At 38.7% G+C, this 16,681-nt stretch overlaps 2 protein-coding genes across 6 annotated transcripts; one reads left to right on the top strand and one right to left on the bottom strand.

Moving 5' to 3' along the window:
* Positions 1-1,232: 1,232 nt before the first annotated feature.
* slc25a44a (solute carrier family 25 member 44a) lies at positions 1,233-7,394 on the top strand. Of its 4 annotated transcripts, none has more exons than XM_042496782.2 (5): positions 1,233-1,351; positions 1,451-1,553; positions 3,392-4,103; positions 4,229-4,356; positions 4,749-7,394. In XM_042496782.2, the coding sequence occupies exons 3-5, from the start codon at positions 3,470-3,472 to the stop codon at positions 4,938-4,940; spliced, it is 954 nt and encodes a 317-aa protein (XP_042352716.1). In that variant the 5' UTR covers positions 1,233-1,351; positions 1,451-1,553; positions 3,392-3,469; the 3' UTR covers positions 4,941-7,394. The 4 variants fall into 4 exon arrangements, with proteins under 4 accessions (XP_042352716.1, XP_042352717.1, XP_042352718.1 ...); XM_042496783.2 differs by having other exon boundaries at positions 1,260-1,351; positions 1,448-1,553; XM_042496784.2 differs by lacking the exons at positions 1,233-1,351; positions 1,451-1,553 and adding an exon at positions 1,635-1,790.
* Positions 7,395-8,207: 813 nt separating this feature from the next.
* skic8 (SKI8 subunit of superkiller complex) lies at positions 8,208-16,338 on the bottom strand. Of its 2 annotated transcripts, XM_042496780.2 has the most exons (11): positions 16,195-16,338; positions 15,740-15,795; positions 15,602-15,629; positions 14,826-14,931; positions 13,966-14,138; positions 11,848-11,996; positions 11,497-11,590; positions 10,694-10,787; positions 9,844-9,936; positions 9,385-9,463; positions 8,208-8,477 (listed from the first exon to the last, which is right to left on the bottom strand). In XM_042496780.2, the coding sequence occupies exons 2-11, from the start codon at positions 15,749-15,751 to the stop codon at positions 8,388-8,390; spliced, it is 918 nt and encodes a 305-aa protein (XP_042352714.1). In that variant the 5' UTR covers positions 15,752-15,795; positions 16,195-16,338; the 3' UTR covers positions 8,208-8,387. The 2 variants fall into 2 exon arrangements, with proteins under 2 accessions (XP_042352714.1, XP_087936418.1); XM_088080292.1 differs by lacking the exons at positions 15,740-15,795; positions 16,195-16,338 and having other exon boundaries at positions 15,602-15,641.
* Between the last annotated feature and the right edge of the window lie 343 nt (positions 16,339-16,681).

The raw sequence follows: 16,681 nt of genomic DNA on the forward strand, positions 1-16,681 counted from the left end.
AACTAAATTCTTTTATATATGAACATGACCGTACATGTTTCCTGCCTGGGACTTTAAAAATGCAGCTGGAAAGGTCCCACGTGACAGCTGCCTTGCCCCGACAGTATATGTGCCGCGTTTAAGGGACCTCGGTCAAAAATGAAACTGCAAAGTGTCTTATAAAAATCGCAGTTCTTGTAGCTTGTACAGCAAGAGTTAACGTCTGAAAGGTATGGTATGTAAAAGGTATAAGGTATGTATAAAGTAAAGTATTTGTTAAATTGCTGTTTGGTAATCAGATGTTTATGCTGGCATGTGTAACCTGCATTCTTTTATTAGTTTTAAATCTCTGCATTACAAATATCAATGTTTGGAATTTAACTAAGTACATTTACTCCGGTACTGTACTTCGACACAATTTTGAGCTACTAATCATAGTTCAGTCAAGTACCACCATTTGATAAATTTTGAAATAGTGTACTTGTTACTCAACTACACATCTATCTGACTGTTCTTTACTGGGTCTGTTACTTTGCAGAATGAGATTTAAAACATCAGACCATGCAGGCATGTAAGTACATAATAAGGCATGGCTCTTGTAATATTAAAAAAACTGTATCACTTTCTGAAAGTGACCTCTAAATACAATATATTTTACATTATATATTTAACTTAAATTAAGGTATGCAATACTGGCAAACTGTCAAGGAATAGCTTGCAATGTAAATATACAGCGTTATCTGTATCTCAGTGTAAAGTGGTGTGTGTGAAAATGTCATAATATAAAAATACTCTAATAAGTGAAAGTTATAAATTCCAAATCCCACTAAAGTAAAAATATCAAGTATCGTCAGCAAAATGTACTTAACAGTATCCAAACTACTTATTATGCAGCAGGAGTGTCCCTGTCAGTCTGATCATCATTAACTTATTTTGTTGTTATTACTGATACATTAACAGTTAAGAAGCATTTTAATGATTAAGATGGTTTTGAGAAGACTATTTCTGACTAATTGATACATAGTTGCATATTTTTTATATAGACTTTTTTACTTCAAATGTGAAGTGTATCGTAAGAAATCATAAGGAATGCCACAAATGTACTTCAAATCCTAGTATATCAAAGACCACTGTAATAATGATGATAATTAAAAAAAGAAATTCTGCTTAGGGCCCCCAAAAGTCTATGGACGGCCCTGGTCGAAGCTCCAGCTAAAATGCCATTTAATACTTTGTTTGCTCACTGGTTGCTTGAAATTACGACGTTTAACATTAGGCCCTGAATGTATCATCACTGTCAAATTCAACAAACCGCTAACGTTAACTTGCTAAGTAAAAAACGTTACAGAAATCACATGGAAAACAAAACTATGTAAGACCTCGTTTTTAAATGAAAAAGTTAGTGATGTCAGTAACGCTGCAGTTGAACACAACCCATGACCTTTCACCTTTGACTGTTTGTTCGCAGCAGTAATGGACGGAAGACATGACCCACCTTGCAGCAGAGCAGGCCGTATTAGTTAACTGTCACCGTGGACATTGAGGTGAACCGGAGCTGCATGACCCCCTAACAGGTAAGTTTAATCGGTTTATTCGCGTTAATCGCTGACTTATTTCCCCCTCGGCTGGCTAAGTATTAGCCTTGTTGTTAGCTAACTACCACACAGCGCGAGGACACTGTGTGACATTGCACGTGCGGCGCTTCCCCCTTTTCTTCACCAGCGGCTGCAGAAGACAACAATGAAAATGGCTGATAAGACATCCTAGTGTTATGAAAGTACTTCTCTGCTAATGTGTTGATAACGATATCGGTAAGGTTAAATCAGGGTTGTTGTGTTTTTTTTTTATCTTGCTGTCGATCGCACTGGCTCTAATGCTTTGCATACCAGCTGCACTAAAGTTGTACTTATCATTAGCAGGCTAGTCTATGCTGTCAAACTTACACTCTTTGTCCCGTATTTTCGTATAGCATTAAAGGTAACGCACGGTATAAAGTTAAATATGTAGCCTGTTTTGTGATGTTGCTTGTGTTTAATCGACCCGAGGCACCAAACTCTGCATTCTTCGTGTGGATGTTTAGCTGATAAACGGGAAGCCATTCAGGTCAGTCAGGTCTAGCAGATTGTGACTCGTGCACTTACACGTTTACAACAGCTTTGTCTTGACATATGTTCAACTCCAACTTTTCCCCTATTTTACCGCAGCCAACAGTGGGTCACTGATTTAGTTTTGAAGATAATTATTGAATGCTTTCATGAACTCGGAATTCAGACAGTGGTGTACTCAGATATCCTGCATATGTAGTACGCACAAGGGACTTTTTTATTTATGAGGGGGTGGAACAAAAAGGAGGAAACATGTCAAATAATTTACTAAACATTGGAGAGGGACTTGTGCGTTTTTATTGTGGCTTAGAGGAGAGGCGTATGTCTTTACATTGCTGTACTTTGTGTTTATTTTATCACACATTTTAAAGAAAATATGCATGCCAGCTGGCAACTGGCATCCTAGTTGCAAATCAGCCTGCTCACTTCAGGGATGCAGAGAGGAAGCTAGAGAAATGGGACCTGGTCTGGTTAATGTGATGATTCACTAAATTCAAGGTTAAATATGGAACTGTTTTTGAACTTACTGAGGAAGTATGTATGTAATAAAAAACGTTAACAAAAGTGAGTATTGTAACAATGTGGTGACGAAAACAGAAGATCACCAAAACACCTTGCCAGCTTTAGTTGTATGATTAATCAATTAGCAGAACATAAATTGTCAACTGGGGCTGCAACTAACAGTTATTTTCATTATCAGTTGTCTGTTGTTTGTCAAAATACATTGTGAAAATGCTAATGACAATTTCCAAAATCCCAAAGCGACATCTTCAAATTGCTCCTTTTGTCCCACTTACAATCCAAATCCCAATGAAAGGCAGACATTTTTCACATTTCAGGAGGTTGAGAACCAGCAAATGTTTTTTCACATTTTGCCTGAAAAATGTGTGAAATTATTAATTTATAATCAGTGTACTCACTGTCACTAATCGTTGCCGCTCGTCTGTCCACAATTTTGGTAATTGATTAATCATTTTGTGTCATATTTCAAGAAACTAGCCTAACTCAAATGCAATGCTGCATGCAGCATTTGCATGTATTGTATCACCATTCATTTCAAATCTTTGGGTTTTGCGCTGGTACTTGACAAAAACAAGCTATATTGCAACTTTTGTATTTTTTTACTGCATTCTGACATTTTGTTGACCAAATGATTGATCGATTAAGTGAGAACATTTTTTTGGCAGATTAATTGCAAATGGAAATAATTCTTAGTTGCAGACCTAGATGGGATGTCCATCGTGCAAGAGCAAAAGACTTACATCTGATTGCAGAATGTTACTGATGGTAAATGTTATTGTTTGCAGGTGTTATGGCAGTCGGAGGGCAGATGACTGCTGATACGAAAACGTGGCTTTAGGGGCAGCGCTGCCCTAGCCGGCACCATGCAGCAGAAAGGTGCAATCCAAATTATTGAATGGGAGGACCTGGACAAGAGGAAGTTCTACTCCCTGGGTGTATTCATGACCTTGACCACCAGGGCCACGGTCTACCCGGCCAGCCTTATCCGCACTCGGCTCCAGGTGCAGAAGGGGAAGACCCTGTACTCCGGCACCTTTGATGCTTTCTGCAAGATCCTGCGAGCGGAAGGCGTGCGAGGCCTCTACCGTGGCTTCATGGTCAATACATTCACCCTGATCTCAGGACAAGCTTATATAACTACCTATGAACTGGTGCGCAAGTATGTGTCCCAGTACTCACCCAGCAACACGGTGAAGTCGGTGGTGGCTGGAGGGTCAGCTTCCCTGGTGGCTCAGACCATCACTGTGCCCATAGACGTGGTGTCACAACACCTGATGATGCAGGGACAGGGGGAACACCTGACTCGCTTCAAGGCCAAACCCAAAATGATGCTGGCAACGACTAAGCGCAAACTGACTTTTGGGCAAACCCGTGACATCACGGTGCAGATATTTGCAGCCGATGGTTTCAGGGGATTTTACAGGGGCTACGTTGCGTCGCTACTCACATACATCCCAAACAGTGCACTATGGTGGCCTTTTTATCATTTTTATGCAGGTAAGTGAACACCCTATTGGTTGTGGTTTATAATAGATGTTCATAGCTGCTGCCTGCATGTCAGGGGTGACTGAAACCACAAATATATTGGCCTTAAACTTCTGTCATGTCCTTTGCGTTCCCAGAACAGCTGTCTTTGTTGGCACCAAGTACTTGCCCTCATCTGATTCTGCAGGCTCTGGCAGGACCAATGGCAGCAGCAACTGCCTCCACCATCACTAACCCAATGGATGTTGTTCGAGCAAGAGTACAGGTAAAAGACACCACTGTGCACTACTTAAACGCTACAAGATTTGAGAATGCGATCAGGGTTTTTTTGGACATTAAAAAAAAGACAGTTAATGTGTGGGTTCACTTACTAGGAGAGTTTTAGAGAAAACTTTGAGATGACATTTAGACTCTGATATTCGGAGCTCCATGAGGCAGCATCTCTTCAGTGGTGGATGGAAACTACGGGATACAAATACATTTTTCATTGCAGATGTTGGCTAACTCTACCTAGACAAAGTATATCATTGGACAACCTGACTTGACCTTAACCCTTATGTAATTATATAGGCCAATATTTACTCACTTTATTGGCTTAATCCAAACTGACCATAAAGTACAGAATAACATGATTTACCAGTCTCCTGTCTGTTGAAGGTTGAGGGACGATCGTCTGTCATCGAAACATTCAAGCAGCTGCTGGCAGAGGAGGGCGTCTGGGCGATGACCAAGGGGCTGTCGGCCCGCATCATTTCCTCCACACCCACGTCGGTGCTCATCGTGGTGGGATATGAGACCCTAAAGAGACTGAGCCTGCGAGCTGAGCTTGTAGAGTCGAGACACTGGTGAAAGGACAGAGGGAACCAGGACTGCCTTGAACCGGGCTTCATCTCCACACAGCCGTAGTTTGAACTTTTCACACAGGAGAGAACGACCCAGATCTGTGTCCAGTCTCGGGGTAAACCGCTCACCTGTTAAACTGCTTTCACAGACCTTGAAGGTTACACGTGTCATCATCTTGCCTTTCTCTGTTTGTCCCATTTCTGCTGGCCCCCTCTTCTTTTGTTGCAAAACTGTTACTCTGAAAACAATGAACTGATTTTCACCCATCTTGAAAGAAGCAAGACAAATGTTAAAATTTGACAGATGACTGAAGAAAGTTGCTTCTTAAAGGATAGTTTTTGATTAATGCCTCAAATGTTTTGTATATTTTAACAATATGAAAAAACTGCACCAGCGTCATTTTTATACCTGGATATGTAGCAGTACAGGGTTTGTTTTTTTTTTTACTGTGTCATACTTAAACTGCACCAGGCAACCTAAGCTTGTGAACATGTGATGCACCTTTTGATTTCACAATCCAGCCGGGTTCAGTTTTTAAAACAGAGCTACTCTGCCGTAAATCACTGGATGAATTTTAAGAATTTTCAATGTGCCAAAATCTAGAGACACAAATGCCTTCTCTGACTTATTGAACACTTGAAGAGCAAAACAAGCTTGATGTCTGTGTGCATTCAAGTAAAAAGAACATTTCATGCAGGGGTTTGAAACATCTGCTGAAAATCTCACATTAGTTTTGGCCTTAATAAAGACAGAATGAGATGTTAATGCATTATAGCAATGCCATTAAATTGGATGGAAGACATTAGTATACTTTCAAAGCATAAAAATTAAACTACTTCCAAAAGAATATTTAAAAAACTTGTTTGTTCTATTTACTTACAGGACAACAAACATTGCATTTAGTTTTTGTGGCCCAAGTTTGTGTACTTAAAGGCTTTCTGTGATGTATGTGTAGCTGTGTCACATCAATTATTTACCAGCAGTCTTTGAAGTCAGTGGTGCAGGCACAATAATGAAATGTAGATAAATTGATCAGGTGAGTGTTTCTGCTTCTGATTGATCCTGTGTGTGTAAATGGACTGTTCAAAGTGGTGCAAATTTAACATTACAGGCCTTAAACCACATCAAGTGATTTTGTGGCGCTTGTACTGTTAATAATTCTGTACATTATTTATACTGTTCAGATGACGGGGGGATCAAATCTGCATCCGAAACACTGGGCCAGTCTGTTTGGTTAAAGCAACAGAGGGAGAGTAAAGGCAGAAGTATCACACCAAGCTCAAAAGTTGCCTTCAGATTTCACCAGCCACTTAACTGGATAATACAGATTTTTGGAGGTGGAATTGTGTGAGACACTCATCCATAGTCAGTGTATTACATACAGTAGATGTCAGTCGGCACACCCCCAGTTTGGACAAGCAGGCAAGAGTACCACCACGGAAGCTAAGCAATGTACCGCTGTGGACAGGAGCAGCAGCAGAATGTATTTTAGCCACCTAAAAGCCACCAGACTCTTTTGACAAGAACAGTAATTTAACATAACTTCACGCGGGAGCTGCTGGTCTACTCCTGTCTTGATTGTTAAAGGCTCGGAGCTACTTTACAAAGTGAGAGTCTGCGGACAGCTGTGTTCACAGACACACAAACAGTTCTAGTCATAGCACTATTGACTGCTCATGAAAGCCCCTGGCAGTTAATGGGAGGGCTGGGAGTTGAGCTCACTGTCCTCCTACTGTCGACATCTGGTGAAAGTCCTAAGTTAATTGTCTGTCAAACATCCAACTTAAAACTACCTTCACTGTGGTTAACTTCTGCGGCTGGCTTCACTGTAGTGTTTTGGATCAGACTGGAGACTGAGGCATGTGCAGTAAGCGCACTTATGTGTAAAGTCTGTGTCTCACAAAAAATAACTGATATTGACATTTTTAGGTGTCTAAAATACATTTTGCTGCTGCTATATCCACAGCAGTACATTGCTTAGTTACTGTGTCAGTACTCCTGCCTGCTTCTCCAAACTGGGAGCGTGCCGACCGCCATCAACTTTAGGTAATACACTGATGATGGATAAGTACCTCATATAACCCCACTTCACACATTCGGACTATCCCTTTCAAGAGTGTGAGGTACAGCAACAAGGCCGCATGTAGAGATGACTATCACTGCCCGAAAACACACCTCAGTGAGGTTTGACCCTCTCTTCTCCTTCTTTTTCTAACTGTTATACAAACGGCACTCTTCAGTTTGTACAACAGGATGTTCAAGTGAATACGAATGATTGACCTCAGTATCCGAAATGATGTGATTAATTTCTTAAAAAAGCAAATTTAATGGACTCTTGCCTGTATGGAAGAAGTACTACACCTGTATTATCAAAGAATTGTTAAAAATACAGTTTGATGTGTTTGGATAACTTGTGGACCTTTGATGAAAAGTAATAAAGAATTTTGAATCACTGCAAAAGTCTGTGACTAGTTGTATTATCTATAAATTGTAAAGATATGCAAAAAAGTTGCATAATGTTGCTTTGAAGAAAAAAACAAACCTGCCATGTGTTACAAAATCAGTATATCATGAGGCTGCAGTTCACCTGCTGGGCCACTGGAGGGAGAACTACATCATACTTCATCTGCGACACACTGTCGCTGAAACACAGGCAATTCTGTACTGTTTTTGCCAAAATGTTCTCAATTTACCAGATTTCCAAATTATTACTCTGAATGATGAAGCCACAAAACTGACAAAATGCTACAAGTAAAGTCATCAATTATCAGACATGTCAGAAATTTAAAGGGACAGTTCAAAATCAAAAATACATATTTGTCCTCTTCCCCTTAATCAGTTGAGATTGTTTTGGTACGAGTTGCTGAGTGTTGGAGATATCGGCCGCAGAGATGACTGCCCTTTTCCAATGGAGCTAGATGGCACTTGGCTTTTAAATGAGTAAAGTGAGTAGTTTTGGGTTTTTTTTCTTCTGAAAGGAAAACATTTTTAACACACTGGAGGTTTAAGAAGTAATGAGCTTTAAATGTGTTTTTATGCTGTCATTTGACTCATCTGATCATCTTTTACTGCCTTTTGCCTGTTCCAGGGCTCCATACCAAATCTTATTAAAACTTATTTTATCTAAAACCTCAAGACACTTCATATAAAATTATACGCTTTGCTATCTAAATCAAAATGCTGAATGATAAATTACGGCTTGTGTCAAGGGCCTAGCCCATAAACAAGAACAATTTAATATAATATAAACAAGCAAGAAATATGATAGAAACGTAAGTTAAAAAAAAGCAACCGATTTATTTGACCGTAGTGGGCCAGTGCAAAAAAAAAAAAAACCCAGCACATTTACAACTTGTCCCTCCCTCCCCCAATTACTGACTTCATCTCCATGATTTGAGTAAACAGCAGCTCTGTAGATCTTCTGCTCTCTTAGCCTGCACAGGACGCTGTCCATCACATGGGGCAGTCGTAGATGTGGATGGCACGGTCGTCTCCAGCTGAGATGATCTTTGAGCCGTTGCTGTTGTACTTTACACTCCACACCTGACAGTAACAGAAAGGATGGGGACAGGATTAGAGTCACATTTGTAAAGTGTAATCCTATTGCCAGTATCCACACTTCAGAAAAAACAGTATACCTACAACTAAAAAGAGGATTGCTATGACAGTATCGGAACTTTTTCTATCAAAAACTGTTACAAAAATTTACAAGGCGAAACAAAACGGCCCCTTATTTAAACAATCCATAGTGTGTGGCCTAGAGCGCATGGCAGAGGTGCATTCAGGACGTGTCCAACTCCACTTTTTGTAAGTTAAAAGGAACATAATCTAAGCGCAAAGTTAAAGCACAAGGGGCCTAATTAATCATAGGTGTGTTTCCCTTTAATAGCAAAATATGCCTGCACCTGTCCATATTTACATGGTGGATTGAGCAAATTAGAAAAGCGAGTGTTTTTTTCTGCTGAGAGTTATGTCACTGCAGCAAATCTTGTGTGACATTTAAAAGCAGCTAAACTAAAAACTGTAGTTATAAACATCATAGAGGAAAGAGAGCTAAAATTTTAGCTCCTGAAATAATCAATGAAGTAATGCTGCTCGCCTGTGTAAATACGCACTGTGACTCTTAATAGAAGAGAAAATCAAAGCGGAGCAATTAATTTTAAACAACATGGCAGAGTCCGCAGCCTCTGATTTCTGAGGAGCCTTGATATTTCATTTAGAGGCTTTACTGGAGAACACATCAACCTCCCCACAGGCGTCTGCAACCAGGGATCTAATGACAGCCAGGTTTATTGGTTTAGCTCGAGCTGAAACGTCAGAAGTTCATGTGAGAGGCCACGCCATATTGATTTCCCGTCCGACACATCAGCACCTACTGCAGATGGATTTTTTCACTTTGAATCTGATTACAAACACACTCAGTGAGGAGATACAGGGTTATCTTTGTCACCTGGTCCTGATGGTCAAAGAAAGTGTTGATACACGCTCTGGAGCTGGCGTCCCAAACCTTCACACTCTTGTCAGACGAGCTGAGAGCAGCAGAGGAGAGAGGACATGTTTTAACAGTATATCTTAGGAGCAAACACTGTGTTGTCTGGCTGACCTGCTCAGTTTGTTTTGGCACAGTGAACTGGAAACTGTCTGAAAAACAGTTTCAGCTGACAGCGGTTTCACACAACAGGAGTGAAGGCATGAGAAAGTAGATGAGAGGGAGAGGCGTCTGCTGAACTCTCACGGTCAGGCAGATTTACAGCTCACAACTACTGGCCGCTATACTTTAATGTACGGCATGGTCTGTTTTGGTTTATCTACATTTGCTTCAGGTGGTAAAATGAGCTTTTATGCAGCAGTACAGAAAAACTATTCCTTTGTTTCATAGAAACTTGAATCTGTGGTATTTTCATTTTACCTTGAGACAAAGTGGGTGTCATCTGGGGAGAAGGCGACATTAAGAACCCATGATCCGTGTCCACTCAGTGTGCCGGCCAGGCTGGCATGTTGTCTGCAAAACAGTCGCTGAAAGATTATTAGAGCAAACAAAAATGCTTCTTTCTTTTTCTCCTTCTGCACCAGTTATGTCCAAAGTCCGGCCCTCGGGCCAATTGTGTCCCTGAGACTGATTTCGAACAGCCCTCGCCTTGTCTTACAAAATATACTACATGATAATAACACAATACTGGTTAATCAAGCAAGATCACTTTGCATTTATTTTCATTCACCTAACAATGACAGGAAAATTGTACGCTCTGTAGACATGCACCAATAAGGAACCTATGGGCGAATGTGTTTTCATCGACAAGACAGAAAAAAGCAAACTAATTGTTACTTGACACCAGATATTTCCTACCAGGTAGCGGGCATGCCCACAACAACAAAGTCGACAGCGAGGGCTGCTGCTTTCAGGAGAGGTGTAAAGTTAAATCATTTTCACTTAAAGGTGAAAAAGCATTTGTGTCATTTGTATGCTATTTTTTTAAGAACTCGTACGATGCGTGAAGCAGCCTGCTTCTAGGTATTTTCACATTATCTAGTCTGGACCCCGTTCAAAAAACTTTGGACACCCCTGTCCTGTACTGTTTATTTGTCTGATTGCAATTTGTCACATCTGTAACAAGCACCCCTTCCCTCCATTGTTCAGTGTGTATACATCCTATTTTCGTATTTACAGTGAGCATCATTGGCAAGGAAACAGCTCTCTCATATCACAAAGAACAAAAACTGATCGGCAAGAGGATTCACGAGCTGCCAGCTGAACTCACACGTCATATATTTTGATGTAGCCGTCGTCGGAGGCTGTGACAAGGAGCTGGGAGTCGGGGGAGAACGTGAGGGATCTGATGGGCATGGCGTGACCTGAAGAGAAAGGAAACAGACAGTCAGTTATCGTTTTTCTCAGTTTTTATGGCTGCGGTCTTGAATGTGGAAATCTGCCTCCTTAATAGTAAAATCATTTGTGTATACTACAATATGTTTTAGATTTATTTACTGAAACATTTTAAATATGTCACAGTGGACAGCTGAAAAAAAACTTCTCCACATGTGAGTGTGTGTTCAAGGTACATTTTTTTAACACTTTTTCATAATTTCAGTTATGCTCTATCTGGCTTCATATCTTTAGTCTTAATCTCACTTTTTCAACATGTCTGTCAGACCCCTCTAGTAAAAAAAAGATGAGTAGAAATAATTGATTTTTTAATAAAATAAGAAAAAGTGGGAAAAAATTTAAGTTTTGCTTAACTGAAGTCTTTTATAGGGCAAAAATCAGGCTATAGATGTACTTGTTCCAGCTTTTGAATTGGAAGAATTTGCAGCTTTCTCTGTTTTATGTCGACTGTTAACTGAATATCTTTGAGTTTTTAACAGTAAGTCAAACCAAATAAGCAATCTGAAGACATCTGTTTGACCTCTAAAAACATGTGGTGGATATTTTCTCATTATTTCTTATGTTTAATAGGAAAAAAACATTTTATTATCACAGTATTGATAATGAAAATAATCACTAGTATCAACACTAGAGCCATCATGTATAACTTCAATGATGCATATTAATATTTGAATTTACCTTCCAGTGTGTGAAGCAGCTTTCCAGTGGCGATGTCAAAGATGTTGATGATTCCATCAATGGCTCCGCTGGCCAAATATTTTCCATCAGGGCTCTAAGGGGCAAAACAAAAGGACAACTTTTGAATGTAGAGATGAGCTATACTGAATTCTAAACGTTTAAACACAACCTTTGGACCTGGAGATAAAGAGTTAAGAGTTAAAGCAAGAGGAAACCTTGGTGTGAATGAGAAGAAACACAAATCAAGATAAGTTATCGTAAAATCAAGACAGTGAGGTTACAGTCTGTAGAGGCTCTGAGCTCAAGAAGCCACCATCCAGCTGACATGAAGGACAATTTATGGTTCCTTACGTAAGCTATACTCAGGATGAATTTTCCTCGAGTGTCCAGAGAATATTCCTTTTTGCCACTTTCCACACCAAAGATGTTGACCTTGCCAAGATGGCTTCCCGTGGCGATGTATTTAGAGTCTGGGGAGAAGGCGACCGACCACGCGTCAACTAGAGAGGAGAGCAGAAAGACAGAGAGGGTGGGTTTAACAAATTAAACTGATTTTTGTCGTGGAAATGTTTAGTTTCACAACCCTCTCTCTATCAAACACATTTTTTGATGCTATTTGTCACATATATAAAATGTCTTTTTTAAATGTGTAATAATCTTCATTAAGTTTTTAGAATAGCAATTCAAAACCAGCGTTTTGTGCTTGACACATTAAGCACAACAATAAAATATGCAGTTCATGTTTGACTAATCAGGCTACAAAAAGTGCAATAAATGAATAACAATGATTAAAAACACCAAGGAAACTGTAAAACAAAAAAAGGGGTGAATTTAAAGTTAATATACTGCACTGTAAGACTTAAGTGCAATGCCAAGAATAAACTCAAAATTTAAGAATTAAAAAAAAGAAAAAGAAAAAAAGTTCAGTAATAATATTCAATCAAAAATAATTAAGTGTTGATAAATAAATACAAATGTAATAAGAGAAATTAAAGGAAAGCCTTTTGATAAATAGTTGGTTTCAGAAATGACTTAAAGATACTGACATAGCAAGCTGGAGTAGCACATCCACTGTATTAACCAACGCATTTAATCATCAAACCTACTTTCTGCTATGTTCAGTCACTCTTGCGCGAATGTGCTAAAAATTATAACATAAAACCACCAAACTAAAAAGAGAACAAAGATTTTACATTAGCACAATTCACTTCTCAAGACTCCAAATATAGCAAAATACAGTGTCCCAAGAGAGGAAAACAAGGTCTTAAATCCACTGACCCAGACCAACCACTGGGTGAAACAGAGTGTCACTAATGGAAGGTGACATGGCATTAGATGAAGTACAGCTTGGTTCAAGATACAAAACAACAGAGACATTTCTGGGTGTGAGGTTTCTGAAAGGTGAGAGTAAAAAATAGATCACGCTGCTGTGGTACACAGCAGAACAGACAAGATGTCATCTCCTGCAGGTTTGTTTTAATACTAAACTGGGTGACAACTTCCTTTTGTAGTGACCTTATTCCAGTGTCGCCTATGAGACAGTTAAAAAGCAGCGACTGACCACTCAATATGACACAGCTGACCACATTATCAAGGTCAAATCAGTTACATGTTTATCAGAATGCTAAAGAGCCAAGATATTTCAAATTGTGTTTAGATACAGGCATCAGGAATTCTCTATAAAGGGAATTCTCTAATGCCTGAAAAATAGAAATAATATCTGTAACATTGAAATCCAGCCAAAAAATACTAAAACTAAAACATGGCTACAACAAATGATTCTTTTCAAAATCCCTCACTCAGACGACTATTTCCTCAAAAATGTTTTACCAATAAATTTCAGAAAATATTAAAAAGTGACATTTCTTGAAGCAAACGGTCCAACCAAAAGTTCAGAAGACATTCACTTTACTATAATATCAGATAAAAAGCAGCAATACATTCTCGCAAATGAAACACTAAAACCATCATCATTTTGTGTTTTTGCTAGAAAACTGACTTAAATGATTAATCTAATCAAATCAATCATCTTATCAAAATTGTTTCCGATCATGTCTCTGTCAATCAACTAATCACTAAATCGACAAATTGTTTCTACTCTGGACACGCAGCAGCCTGGAAACGAGAAAAATCTGTAACGATGAGCTCATGTTTTATTTGTTCTTGTAGATGCAAACACACATTTGTGATTGGGTCTGGTGATGTCAGGTTACACACACGGTATCTCAAACTAACAAGAAATACATAAATGCTGACTGTAGGTGAAAATGTTGCAGTCCGTCATCAGTTTGATCAGTCAATTATTAATTTTGTATGTTAAAGCCTTGAATAATGACTAAGAAAAATATAATATTTAGTCAGATATAGAGCTGGGGGAAGCACTACCTCTTTACTCACAGCACTATTCTGCCACCAAATACAAACCAAGTCAACACAAAATATCACTGATCCTCTGAGGCGCGGTGATACCTGGTCCGGCGTCCATGGACTTGATCTGTTTTCCAGACTCCAGGTCCCAGAGGCGGATGTGAGCGTCGAGGGAGCTGGAGGCAGCAATGGCTCCGTTGTGACTGATGTCCACTGACACCACACCCAGCTGGTGTCCCTCCAGAGTCCACTGCAGCTCCAGCTTCTCATCTGACCTGCAGGAACAGTTTGACATAATTTGGTCTCGTCATGTCAAAAAAGCTCAGCTCAACTTTTAAGCTGACATGGATGAAAACTTCTTAAAAGTGCCTGAAACATTTTTTTAACTAACTACTAATTCAACAAAAACTGGGCAGACTTAGTCCGATCTAAATATTGAATTATTTTCTCAAAACATCAAATTTAATTATTTTTGGTGGCAGATTTGACAAAGATTTAGGAGAAACTGGGTGAAAGAAAAGACAAGAGACAAAACAAGTGTGGCACCTGACTATATCAGTGCTGCAGATTTGTATTTCTACAATGCAAATTAACTGTTGAATTCACTTTTGGGATCTTAAATTAGATTGTTAGACATACCAGATCCAGATAGATGTATAATCTCCATTTTATTATTATAGCTTAGTGTTTTTTTTGGGTTTTTTTGTAAATTAGCGTTATCTATTAGTGTTTTTGTGTTAGATTTTTCATGAAAAATAAATTACCACCCAAAAAAATCACTCACATTTCTTAAAAAAGTGGGCTGATATAGAAATCTAATCTAAATGTTGATTTAATCCAATGTTACAAAAGAAGAGGAAAAACACAATATTGGGAAAGAAAACATCAGCTAGACAAGTGACTGTCGGGATAATGTATATAGCAACTATCATGAAGATTAGTGTTAAAAAAACATTACTCACCATTTCCAGACTTTCACCATATCATCTAGTGAGCCGGTGATGATAGTTTCTGATCCATCCGCCTCACTTTTACCCCACGCTGCTGTCCAGATGGCATCGTCGTGTGCTGAGAGTAAACACATACAGGTATAAGAGTCTGATGATAGTGTGAGTACAAGCAGTGTTTAATACACGAAACTAGCAGAATTGTTTAAGTGTTTTAAGGACAAATCCACAATTCTCCTTTGTAAGGTTTCATTTAGCAGCAAATTTCCCTATTCAAAATTCCCTTTTATAAATAGAAATTTTGGTGATGAAGCGAGGATTTATAGCAGTATGGTGAATGTGATATAAAATACACGGCAGTATCCATGTTTATGAACCGTGAGAACATGAACAGAACAAAAGAACATGTTCTGTAGTGCATCTGTGTGTCCACTTGTGTATTTTCAATAGATTTTGCAAAGCAATGGAGCTCGTTGGCACGACGGGAACATCAGATAGACAAGAGTTGTTAGTAGAAAACAGTCTGTAAAGGCATTCAATGAAAATGAGAGAAAAAAAAATAAAGACAATCGCAAGCCATACATTATTCTTCTTGTAATTTTTTGGCAGATGCTTGTCTTGTGCTGACTGAAAAAACAGCTTAAGACATGACAGGCTGAAATAGAGGAAAGTGAAGTGGTAGTAGTTCTGGATAACATAACTTTCTGTGGAAAATCACAAGTACCTCATTAACTCGTAAAATAAGTGAAAGTTATATACGGTTATCACTCTTTATGTGTCATGTTACTCACCGTGCTCTTGCTTGAAAAGAATACTGTACTGAAAACACATAAAACAAACAGTTCACCTTTCAGTTCTTTCGCAAAGAAAACAAACGAAGAGAGGAAATGTTTAGTGTAAATATGAAATCATTTGAATTTATTGCTTACTTGAGTGCTCATCTTTTTGGTCCTGGGAGTCTGAAAGCCAGTTAGATAACTTTTACCTGGAAAAAAAGAATAATGTAAAGCCTGTTAGTTATGAAAAAAACAAACAGAACATTTTAAAATCGCCCAGTCAGCGAGTTTGGCTGCAGAGAAACAGACACTAATGACAAGGTTTAGCTGTGTTGGACTGTAACGTTTGAAGGCATAACAGACAGATTACCAACAAGTAAAACTAAAGATTAACAACACAACATTATTGTTGCTGCACAGACGAAAAAAACTGCTAAAATAGCAGAGCTAACTGGAGCTAGCGGTTAACATAGCAGCAGGTTAGCTTTGTTGCACAAAGTGCAGCTAGCTTTTATAAATGTTTCCAAACTGTCGGATAATCGCTGTTCACCGGACCATCTGCAATGACGTTAAAGTATTTAACTACAATACAATATGCGGCCAAATACCTTCAAGTCTCCTGTTAAGATGTTTAATTCAATCTCTGAAGCTCGCTGATTTACATGTGAGACGCCATGTCAACATTTAACGCCACTTCCGCTCTTCTTCTTCGTGCCTTTGGTAGCGGTTGGTGAATAACGGATGTAGAGCACTATCGCCGCGAGCGGACCTGTGGAGGGAAAAAGCAATTACTACAGTTAAAAAAAACATTGACTCAATTGATTTAATTAGAGAAAAAAACTAGCGAAATTATCCATTTAGTAGACGTTTGTCTTTTTATTGAAAATTTAATAAAGAGCTAAATCAAAAAAATTGGACTGATAAGTTAATTAGATAATGGTTATTATTACTACTACTACTAGTAGTAGTAGTAGTATTTCTTAGTGTTATTTTGTTTTTATTATATTTGCCTGTTTTTTGTTGGGGTTTTTTTTTCATGATTAATGCACTGTTTTTCATTAATGTGCGTAATAAAAACAAAAATTTCCCAGAATA

This window comes from Plectropomus leopardus, chromosome 7 (assembly GCF_026936395.1).
Source record: "Plectropomus leopardus strain MGB_pleo_1.0 chromosome 7, ASM2693639v1, whole genome shotgun sequence".
Classification (NCBI taxonomy): domain Eukaryota; kingdom Metazoa; phylum Chordata; class Actinopteri; order Perciformes; family Serranidae; genus Plectropomus; species Plectropomus leopardus.

What these genes read in the sequence shown, in the direction of transcription:
- slc25a44a (XM_042496782.2), top strand. Translation starts at nt 3,470, where the DNA reads ATGCAGCAGAAAGGTGCAATCCAAATTATTGAATGGGAGGACCTGGAC. An exon ending in TTTTTATCATTTTTATGCAG is followed by an intron (nt 4,104 to 4,228) that starts GTAAGTGAACAC and finishes TTGCGTTCCCAG; the next exon opens with AACAGCTGTCTTTGTTGGCA. An exon ending in TTGTTCGAGCAAGAGTACAG is followed by an intron (nt 4,357 to 4,748) that starts GTAAAAGACACC and finishes TGTCTGTTGAAG; the next exon opens with GTTGAGGGACGATCGTCTGT.
- skic8 (XM_042496780.2), bottom strand. An exon ending in TCATCCTGAGTATAGCTTAC is followed by an intron (nt 11,591 to 11,847) that starts GTAAGGAACCAT and finishes TTTGCCCCTTAG; the next exon opens with AGCCCTGATGGAAAATATTT. An exon ending in GCTGCTTCACACACTGGAAG is followed by an intron (nt 10,788 to 11,496) that starts GTAAATTCAAAT and finishes CTTTCTCTTCAG; the next exon opens with GTCACGCCATGCCCATCAGA.